The 11,523-nt window shown below is 37.7% G+C and overlaps 1 protein-coding gene across 15 annotated transcripts in view; it reads left to right on the forward strand.

Moving 5' to 3' along the window:
- The window catches only part of ARID4B (AT-rich interaction domain 4B), a 139,096-nt gene extending 132,235 nt beyond the window's left edge, over positions 1–6,861 (forward strand). For all 15 annotated transcript variants that reach the window (XR_015157151.1, XR_015157150.1, XR_015157152.1 and 12 more), the window contains 3 exons: positions 1,004–1,219; positions 2,291–2,437; positions 5,113–6,861. Coding sequence is in view for 12 of the 15 variants with exons in the window: in XM_086382860.1 (XP_086238986.1) it covers positions 1,004–1,219; positions 2,291–2,437; positions 5,113–5,240 (491 nt within the window). In the remaining 3 variants the exon portion in view is untranslated. The remainder of the gene's footprint in view (positions 1–1,003; positions 1,220–2,290; positions 2,438–5,112) is intronic.
- The last annotated feature ends 4,662 nt before the right edge of the window (positions 6,862–11,523 follow it).

Below are 11,523 nucleotides of genomic sequence, written 5' to 3' on the forward strand. Positions count from 1 at the left end.
TAATGCTTTGTATCCATAAAGAGGTAATATATGGAAATAGCAATCCCATCACCTATTCACATGTCAAGATGTTAAAGATTTCCATTCTGGTTCTGAGGCTTTGGGCTTCCCAGGTGCCACAGTGATAAAGAACCCATCTACCAATGCAGGAGATAAACAGAGACAGAGGTTCCATTCCTGGGTCAGGAAGATGCCTTGACGTAGGAAATGGCAACCCACACCAGTATTGTTGCCTGGGAAATTCCATGTACAGAGGAGCCTGGCAGGCTACAGTCCATAAAGTCACAAAGGGTCAGACACGACTGAGTACGTGCGCACACACACACACACACACACACACACACACTCACACACTTTGTTGAGGTTTTAATCAACAAAGGCAGATTTAACATTATTACATAGACTTCTGAATTCTTCATAAATTACTGAATGTATTTATCAGGGTAAAACCTATGATTTATTTTAGTCAACAGGTTATGATGTAGGAGTTTCTTAAGAAATTATTGTATATATTAAAATTTAGAATTTATTTTCAAAGAACTCTTTATGGAATGTAATGATTTTGTGTCATTGATTTGGCCAGAGAAGTAGGAAAGTGTCGCATGTACACAATTTAAAATATGAAATTAAGAAGATTTCATATGATTCATTTTAAAAAATGCTGTATTCTACTATCTATATATATTTTAATATAGTAGAGTTAAAAGCTATTTAAATAATTACTGCATATTTGGTAATCTACCAGATATAATGAAAGATTACTTTGAGTATTTTTTAAAAACACATTATTGGCGGTTCAGGTAAGAAGAGTTTTTGTTTTCCTTAACTGCTGTGCTGCTGTGTTTATACTTGATTTTCCAAGTTTTTAGTCAGGGTCTGTAAAGCAAGTTGTTTACTGTAGTAGTGAATTGAAATGGTTAATTTTTAAATTGTCCACTAAAATCTGTAACAAATTATGATTACTTTTCTGTTTACTGATGCTTTAAAAAAATTTTTTTTTCAGCAAATAGTAGTGATAGTGAAGAACTTTCTGCTGGTGAAAGTGTAACTAAGACTCAGCCCATCAAATCAGTTTCCACTGGGATGAAGGCTCATGGTACCAAATCTCCTGCTAGGACGCAGTCTCCAGGAAAATGCGGAAAGAATGGCGATAAGGATGCTGACCTCAAGGAACCCAGTAATCGATTACCCAAAGTTTACAAATGGAGTTTTCAGATGTGTAAGTGACATATGCTAAGTTAGAGGTGAAGCAGTAGAAACTTCTTCCCAGTAATTTTTTTCCCCTTGTTGGTTATCCATTTTAAATACAGCAGTGTGTACATGTCCCCCAAATTCCCTAACTATCCCTTCCCGCCATCCTTCTCCCCCCAGCAACCAGAAGATTGTTCTCTGTCAGTCTTTTTCTGTTTTGTAAGTTCATTTGTCGTCAGTTTTTAGATTCCACGTATAAATGATGTCATGTGATATTTCCCCTTCTCTGTCTGACTGACTTTACTCAGTATGTTAAGGCATTTGAGGCACATATCAACCTTGACTAGATATTTCTGATATAATGTCAGAAATTTACTATAAAAAATCTAGTGTTGCTCCTGGGAAGTGGATTGTTTAGGGTATACCTGAGACAGAGTTTACAATGAATTGCTAATTATTGAAGCTGGATGAGTATATGTGACTCTGTTATACTACTCTTTGCACCTTTGTATACCTGAAAAATAGCCATTACAAGTTTTTTTTTTCTTCTTAAAAAGAGACTACTTCAGAGTTTCTCATGCAAGGAAATATTCTTAGGAGATTGAAAATTGCTTCAGAGCATTTGAAAATTTTTCTAACAATTTTAAAGTTATGCATAGTTATTAAAAAGATCAAAAAAAGATAAGAAAAAGATAAGAAAAAATTTTGTTCAGAGTTCTAACATTCAAAAATATATGCAATTTAAACATTTTGGTGTCTTTCCAGTCTTATTTCTAAGTATTTTTAATGATGTACTGTGGTGATGCTATACACATATGTGGATTTTGGGGGGGGAGGTGGGGCACAAATGTGGAAATTTTAACCTCTATGTTTATTTAGGTCATAAGATCTTTAATTCTATACATTCATTCAAAAATTACCTTGCATGTATTAGTGCTGGGTATTTTTTTAGGCTGGGGAGAAAATAGGCAAACAGTATTTATAAGCCTTTTTTTAAAGTTTCTCTGTCTTGACCTCATTCTGCAACCACACTATATATTCTCTAATATATTAAAATTTTGTTCACAAATGCATATTAATGAAAGTTTTAAATTCACAGCGGACCTGGAAAATATGACAAGTGCTGAACGCATTACAATTCTTCAAGAAAAACTGCAAGAAATCAGAAAACATTATCTATCATTAAAATCTGAAGTAGCTTCCATAGATCGGAGGAGAAAGCGTTTAAAGAAGAAAGAAAGAGAAAGTAAGTGTTTTTACTTAATTTACCTAAACACAAAGGAGTTTTGACTCGACAGTTGGGCTCATGTGAACTGTGTCTGTGATTCTTCAGGCAATAACTGCTCTGGCTTATTTTCTTCATCTATAAAATCGAAAAACTTTATCTAAAATAATTATCTCAAACCATAATATTCAATTCCATGGAGCTTACCATCTGCTTCCCCCCTCAACAACTAGTAATATGTCAGATAGTACAAAGCACTGTGAACAGAGTGGAGCAACGCTAAGGCAGTGATTGGGTGGGTTGTGTTATATTCAGAGTGGCTGTAACATTTGCATTGAACCTGAAGGACCAGAGGGAATGAGAGAGGTTAAAATCTGAGGGAAGGGGGTTGTTTTAATCTGACAGGGCTGCTGAAACAAAGTGCAGGCCTACTTCCAAGATGTTGTCGGTTCGTTTCCATACTGTCACAAAAGAGCAAATGTCACAATAACGTGTCATAGGAATTTCTTTGGTTTTCTAGTGCATATGAAAGTTATATTTACATTGTACTGTAGTCTGTTAAGTGTGCGATAGCATCATGTTCCAAAGAATAATAAACGTACCTCAGTTGAAAATACTTAATTGCTAAAAATGCTAGCCAGCATCTGAGCCTTCATTGTGATCATTTTGCTGGTGGAGGGTTTGCCTCGATGTTGATGGGTGCTAATTGCTGAAGGTTGGCGTGTCTGTGGCAGTTTTTTAACATAAGACTACATCATAGTACTCTGAAGTTTGCTCTACCAATTGGCTTTTCCTTTCATGAATGATTTCTCTGCAGTGTTGTTTGATGGCATATTACCCACAGTAGAACTTCTTTCAGAATTGAAGTTAGTTTTCTCAAACCCTGCTGCTGTTCCATCAGCTTAAGTTTTTGTTTTATTCTAAATCCTATGTTATTATTTTAGTAATCAAAAAGTTCACTCTTTTATAATACTGAGCATGGTTCATGATATCCCAAAGCAATTTTAATAGTAACATCAAAACTCACTGCTCCCACCACCATAACAAATATAGTAACAATGAAAAACTTAGAATTATGGTAAGAATTATCAAAATGCGACACATACACAAAGTGAGCAATACTGTTGGAAACAATGGTGCCACTAGACTTGCTGAATGCAAGATTGCCGAAAACCTTCAGTTTGTAAAAAACAGTATCTTTGAAACACAGTAAAGCAAAGCATAATAAAATGAAGTAGATGGACCACAGGCCCAATTATCTTGGGAAATGGTTTGACCGTGTCTTTGGACAACTGGCTACCTCCAATTCCAAGAATGGGTCCCAAGGAAGAATATGTGGCCACAAATAAGTTTGTTATGGTAGTATTTATAGTAGAAGATAGAAATCCTTAAATTGTATTCTCCAATAATATATTTAAATACTTAAATTTTTATTTATAATGCTCTGAAGTATTCATTTGTTGTTGGTAACAGCAAAAGGCTAGGAATTAAAGTAGTTGCGGTTCATAAATATAATGGAAAACTATTCAGCTTTGAAAAGAAAAAGGTAAATCTATGTATGTACTGATAAGGAACATCTCAGATTGTTAAGTGTAAAAACCTACTTAGACTCTGTACTATGCTTCCACTTGCATTTTTAAAAACGAAGTTACTAGTGTTCTCATTTTAAATATGCATGTCATGTGTCTAGATTCTACAGATAAAATTCCTCTAGAACTGGGGTTGCAAACATTTTCTATAGAGACAGATAATATTTTGGGCTTTGTGAACCTTGTAGTTTCTAGAACTACTGGACCCTATCATCGTATGTATGAAATCTGCCATAAGCTAGATCTAAACAAATAGGCATAGTTGTGTTCCAATCAGATTTTCTTAACAAAAATAGGCAGACCAGATTTGGCCCTGGGGCAGTAATTTACCAGTCCTTCTTGTGGCGTTTTAAAGATGGTGGCGCAGTTGTTAACAGTGGGGGTAACAGTGGGGAGGGGAATTTGGAAGACGAGGAGGGTCCTGAATCAGAGGAAGATTCATTTTTACCCCTTATTTCCCATCTCTGAATGATTTTTTTTTAACCTTGTGCATATATTCCATAAAACATAAGTTTTGAAATGCTGATTTATAACACTGAGAGAATTTCTTTGAGGAAAATAATAATGTGTCATTTGCTTTGTAAACCAAGTGGAACAAAAGGCAGTAGTTACGATGTGATGTGTAGTAGTAGTTATTTTTCCCAACTTTAAAAAGCAGTTAGCCCTCGATTCTCATCACTATTTCATTTCATAAGGAACTCCAGAAGCAGAAAGATACAGGAATTGGAAGGGGGAAAAGATTTGGGGATAGATTAAGATTTTCCTATTGAATTCCAAGGTTTTTTTTGACATTGGTTTCATTATTACTGAAAGTCTACCCTTTATTTTATTTCCATATCTCCATGGACAGAGCCCACAGTTTATTTTCCTTTGAACAGTGCAGGAACGCTCCCTGGTCTCTCCTTTGTTGTCACTTCTGTAGTTTGGCAGTGTCTCCTTACGTGAGGTGCACTAGATTCTCCTTTGTGTACATTATGGTATCCTAAAAATTGACTGCTCTCCTGGTAAGCTAAATGATTCTGGATACTACAGCAGAATCTTAGTTTAGAGGACTAGTGTGTTGCTTCTTTCTGCAGTTATTAAGCTCTCGGCTTCCCTTCCTCTCAGGTGCTGCCACCTCCTCGTCGTCGTCCTCGCCTTCATCCAGCTCCATAACGGCTGCTGTCATGCTGGCGCTGGCTGAACCGCCCATGCCCGGCGCGCCTCAGAACGGAGTGTCGGTCGAGTGCAGGTGACGGCGGGGCTGGCCAGGCACTGCGCACTTCCGGCTCTGAGGCCACGCCTTTTTATACTGCACAGCGGCACAAACAAATCAGACAAGCACTATTTTATATTTAAAGTTGTTTCTTGACAAGCTGACTTGGCACTTAAGTGCACTTTTTTTATGAAGAAAAAGTACAATGGACTGCTTTTCCTCAAGCAATAATTGTTTCCAACTTGTCTGGGAATTGTGTGTCTGGTAACTTGAAGGCCTTCCACTGTGGCAAATGGAGGCTTTTCACTGCCTGTAGAGACAATACAGTAAGCGTAGTCATTGGGTGGCCAGAACATGTTAAGAAAACTTACTGTATATGTATTCCCTTGTATTTTGTTAAAGCTGGAACATTTGATATTTTTCCATTTATTTATGAAAAAATATGAACCTATTTTCATTTGTACAAGCTAATTGTTTTTTAAAGCAAGTCACCTTACGGTGGCTTTAATTGTATAAGTCAAGCACATGTAATAAATTCAAAACCTGCAGTTAACAGGATGTTAGACATCAATCCTGATAACCAAATATTAAAGATTCTCTTTAAAAAAGACTGAACATGTTTACAGGTTTGAATTAGGCTAAAAGGTCTTGCAGTGGCTTTTCATGCCCCTTCAAATTGGAATGGAACTACTGTACTTTGCCATTTTTCTATAAATCAGTATTTTTTTTTAATTTTGATATAATACATTGTGTGAAAAAAGAAAATGGCTAATAAACTGTATTAAATCTTAAACAATGTATAAAGATTGTACTTAGCCAGTTCAAAGTGTATATTTATTCATAATGAATTATAACAGTTATATTTTTGTGTTTTCTTGTAAATGTTTCTTTTTCCTTAAATACAGATAATTCATTTGTATTGCTTATTTTATTATGAGCTACAACAAGAGGACTTCAGGAACAAGTAAACTTTATTAGTATGGTTCAAGGCTGTTGCTATGAACTGTCTCAAAAGGATGGTTGTTATTTTAAGTATAAATAGCTAATTGGGGTGGTAGGCCTATAAAAATTAAATGCCTTGTATAAAATCCAAAATGAACGCAAAATTGTTTTCACTTGTGTTGACTTTATGTTGTATGATTCCAATCTCTGTTCTGTTTGGCACTTGTATTTAATTCTACACCTTTGTAAGACATTTGTATATTGCGGATGTGTTCATTCAAGCTATTTAATACCTGGCACTGTTAATACACAGTACTTTACTGTACAGACTGTTTTACTGTTTTAATTGTAGTTCTGTGTACTTTTTTTGGATGGAGCTGGCATGTTTTATTTGTTTTCTGGCAATACGACATGTGAGAATTTCGAAGCGTTTTGTTGTAGATGCTAACGTGTCAGAATCCTTTACATTCAACTTTTCTAAGAAAAGCATTTTCAGTCTTGTAGTGTGTGCTTACAGTAACTAATTTTGTTGAAAATGGTTTCAAGTTATTCAAATTTGTACAGGACTGTAAAGATTTGTTGACAGCAAAACCTTGAAGAAAAGCTTATAGAATAAAAGCTATAAAGTATATATTAGGATCTGCAAACAATGAAGAATTATGTAATATATTGTACAAATGTAAGCAAAGGCTCTGAAATAAAATGCCATAGTTTGTGAATCCTTGATTTTGTTTCTAAAAGGTTAAGTAATTTTAGTTCATTTTAGTTTAGTTTCTGTATGATGACTGACCAAAACATACGTTTCCAGCATATATGATCAGAAAGGATTCTTTTTTTTTTAAAAAAGGGAATATTCTGCCTACAGGAATTGAAAGTCCATTAACCAGATTTATGTACAGGAGTTATTAGGCATTCTTATATCTTTGCATACACTGTTCAGCTTGAGTCTGAACATGAATACTTATGACTTGTAGGTTTGTCTAAAGAAGAAAAATCAAAAAAGCTTTTTTCTTTTAACACTTGAAACCATTACTAGCAGCTTTTTTATTCTTGTCTTTTAATGTAATTAGACCTTGTGACTCCGTTAAGCTTTTAGTGTACTTGACCCCGTTAGTACAGCTTGGAGTCATCTGGGCATTGTTAAAACAATAGTCAATACCCAGGGTCCACCCTCGAAAAGTCATATTTAATTGGTCTGGGATGATACCTGGATATTGATTTCCTTTTTTTTTCTTTTTTAAGGTGGTGGACAGTGACTTTAATATGCATCTAGGTTGAGAACCACTATATTGCTCCAAACCTTTAAAATCAGTAATTAGGGTTTTTCGCCTCATTTAATGACCTTTCCACTATGAGAAAATCCTTTCTGTAAAACAAAAACTTTTTTCAAGGCCCCAAAAGCCCAAATGTTTACTTTTTGACTCACTTTTGTGATGACCGTTTTCACAGAAGTTTAACATTTAAGGGATGAGTTTTTAAATTTATAGAACAGTGCTTCTCAAAAATGAGATTCTGGAATACCAGTCCCTGGTATTTCCTTGGAAATGCTCTTGAGAATTTATTATCAAATATATTTTGGAAAGGCTTATATATAGCACATTCCCTTCTTAGAGCTTCAGTGTGTGTGTGCTTAATCACTCAGTCATATCCACCTCTTTTAGACCCCATGGACTGTAGCCTTCCAGGCTCCTCTGTCCATGGGATTCTCCAGGCAAGAAAACTGAAGTGTATTGCCATTTCGTCTTCCAGGGGATCTTCCCAGCCCAAGGATGGAACCCAAGTCTCTTGGGTCTCCTGCATTAGCAGGTAGATTCTTTACTATTGTGCCACCTGGGAAGCCTCTTAGAGCTATAATATTAGCATATTTTAAACTTTAGGGAAGTTTTTTCCTTAACCTACTGTTTTTAGTTTTACCTGATCATGAAACCCTGTTTTTCAAGAAACTCCCAATATCATCTACTTGGTGTGTTACAGAAAGAGTGCTCTAAAGGACAATGATGATCAGCTTTGGAGTTGAGGTTTTATACTGTTGGGTTTTTCTGCCCTCTTGCTTGCCTATTTCTTCCCAGCTTCTCCAGAGAGTTTGAGAATTTCATGGCATTTCTGGAATTCGACTTTTTTTTCCCTGATCACCTAAACTACATTTTAGCAAACTAGTTTACAATCTCAGATAAAATTAAGATGATATGTTTTTTAGTGTTCTCCAAAACCTTTTTTTCCTTCTGAAATAACCTGAGGGTGAGATCTTGTAAATTTTAATAACCTGGGGAGATTGGAGATAGTGGAGTAGATTTCATGAAACCCCTTATGTTTTTTACAAAATGTATTTTTTTTAATGAAAAGAGCCCTTATAAGTTTAAGACTATTTAAGACTATTTAAACTTATAAGTTTAAACTATTCAAAGGCATTGGTGGTCTCTAAATGGTTAAAAAACAGTTCTTAATAGCAGTGTGGATCATTTTTTAACTGTCTCCAACCAATGTCTCTTGCATACGTAACCATTTTCCTTCCAAAGTGTGGGCTGCCTTTCATTCTTTGTTGAAATTCAAAAGGCCATTTCTCCACCTTTTGTCTAAACTTAAGCTACTATTTAGGGAATTTTATCTAACATCGTATGATGGGTTTTGTATGTATAAGAGGTAAATCTCCCAGAGGAATAGTTCCATGATTTAATTGTGGAAGTAATATGTATTTGTGGCTTAGTCCCTAAGTCATGTCCGACCTTGAGACCCCATGGACTGTAGCCCGCCATGGGATTTCCCAGGCAAGGATACTGGATCAGTTTGCCATTTCTTTCTCCAGGGAATCTTCCCAGTGCAGGGATTGAACGTGTGTCTCCAGCTTGGCAGGTGGATTCTTTACCATTGGCCACCTGGGAAGCCTCTTTCTCTCTCCCTCTCTCTCTCTCTCTCTCTCTCTCTCTATATATATATATATATATATATAAAATCATAAAATTAAAGAAAAGGAGTATGTCAAGGCTGTATATTGTCACCCTGCTTATTTAACTTATATGTGGAGTATATCATGAGAAACACTGGGCTGGAAGAAGCACAAGCTAGAATCAAGATTGCTGGGAGAAATATCAATAACCTCAGATAAGCAGATGACACCACCCTTATGGCAGAAAGTGAAGAGGAACGAAAAAGCCTCTTGATGAGAGTGAAAGGAGAGTGAAAAAGTTGGCTTAAAGCTCAACATTCAGAAAACGAAGATCATGGCATCTGGTCCCATCACTTCATGGGAAATAGATGGGAAAACAGTGGAAACAGTGTCAGACTTTATTTTGGGGGGCTCCAAAATCACTGCAGATGGTGACTGCAGCCGTGAAATTAAAAGATGCTTATTCCTTGGAAGAAAAGTTAGGACCAACCTAGATAGTACATTGAAAAGCAGAGACGTTACTTTGCCCACAAAGGTCCGTCTAGTCAAGGCTATGGTTTTTCCAGTGGTCATGTATGGATGTGAGAGTTGGACTGTGAAAAAAGCTGAGTGCCGAAGAATTGATGCTTTTGAACTGTGGTGTTGGAGAAGACTCTTGAGAGTCCCTTGGACTGCAAGGAGATCCAACCAGTCCATTCTAAAGGAGATCAGCCCTGGGTGTTCTTTGGAAGGAATGATGCTAAAGCTGAAACTCCAGTACTTTGGCCACCTCATGCGAAGAGTTGACTCATTGGAAAAGACTCTGATGCTGGGAGGGATTGGGGGCAGGTGGAGAAGGGGACGACAGAGGATGAGATGGCTGGATGGCATCACCGACTCGATGGACGTGAGTTTGAGTGAACTCCAGGAGATGGTGATGGACAGGGAGGCCTGGTGTGCTGCAATTCATGGGGTCGCAAAGAGTCGGACATGACTGAGCGACTGAACTGAACTGAAAATTAAGCACTAAATTACATGGTTGAGGAAAACGTGCATAAGAGCTTTAACGAGGGCAGTGTATGAGCATACAAGAAACTCGATGATTGGTGTGATGGTAACATAGAGGAGATGCAAATCTTAATTTAGCATTTAACATACTCATCTGGAAGTGGAATGCAGTAGGCTAGTGTGGAGAGGAAGTGTCAGGAAGGCCAGATTCAATGAGGTTACGGTGCTCCAGATAGGAAGTGATTCTTGAAATCTTAGAGTGAGGAAGGAATCTGATTGGAAGACATTCTGAAAGAAAAGTGAACAAAATATCTTCTTTGGATGGTATAGAATAGATGGAGATGCTTGAGTTGCAGATATGGACAGTTTTTCTCTTTGTGAGATACCACAAGGTCACAATTATGGGAAGTCAAACTGAGGGACTCAAAGCAAAATCAGGGCCAAGCAAATAATGGTTTACCATCATGTTATCTGATGTGGACTATAAAAAAGGTCATACATTCCCAGTGACTTGTTAAGCAGCTCTCCAAAAATAGCAAGTCTGTCCCCAAAGATTCAAGGTCACTTGCTTTCATCACCCAAACTACTGAGTCAATGACTAATGATAATCTAATATTTATCTTTTATTACTTCAAAGTCCGTTTACCACATACTCACTAGGTATGGTGAGTGGGGATACAGAATACAGGATGAATAAGAGACCAATTTGTATCTAGAGACACTATTTCATCTCTATTGTAAATGGCAGGGAATTTTACCAAGTGAGTTGGGCCTTGAAGGATGGGTACAATTTTGCTGGTGACAATGAGGGGTAAAGAGGAGGATAATAGTGGAGGAAGGCATAACAAAAATAAGGAATGACAGGTTATGAAATAACTAGGTGATGGGAAAAAGCAGGCTTTGGAGGTGGGGGCCTCCCAGGTGGCGCTAGTGGTAAAAGAACTCACTTGCCTATACAGCTGACTTAAAGACGTGTGTTCGACCCCTGGGTAGGGAAGATCCCTTGGAGGAGGGCATGGCAACTCCTGGCAATATTCTGGCCTGGATAATCCCATGGACAGAGAAGCCTGGCGGGTTACAGTCCATAGGATGGCAGAGTCGGACACGACTGAAGCGGCTTATCACGCACGCTGAGTAGGTTGAGAAAATCGCATTAGCTTTGAGAGCCAATGCAGTGTGCTTGGTCGCGCAGTTGTGTCCGACTCTGCGACCCCAAAGAGTCGGACACGACCAAGCGGCTGAACTGAACTGCGACCCCAAGGAATGTAACCCGCCAGGTTTCTCTGTCCATGGGGATTCTTCAGGCTTTGAGAGCCAAGGTTCTCCTTTTTCTGGTGTAATAGCGCAGAGCAGGTTAGAGTTGTGCGTGTGCTCTGCTTAGTCGTTTAGTCCTGTCCGACTCTTGAGACCCCATGGACTGTAGCCCGCCAGGCTCCCTCTGTCCATGGCAAGAGTACTGGAGTGGGTAGCCACGCCCTCCTCCAGGGGATCTTCTCAACCCAGGGATCGA

This window comes from Bos grunniens, chromosome 28 (assembly GCF_055505025.1).
Source record: "Bos grunniens cultivar Pamir isolate PY7600 chromosome 28, Bosgru_T2T1.0, whole genome shotgun sequence".
NCBI classification, from domain to species: Eukaryota; Metazoa; Chordata; class Mammalia; order Artiodactyla; family Bovidae; genus Bos; species Bos grunniens.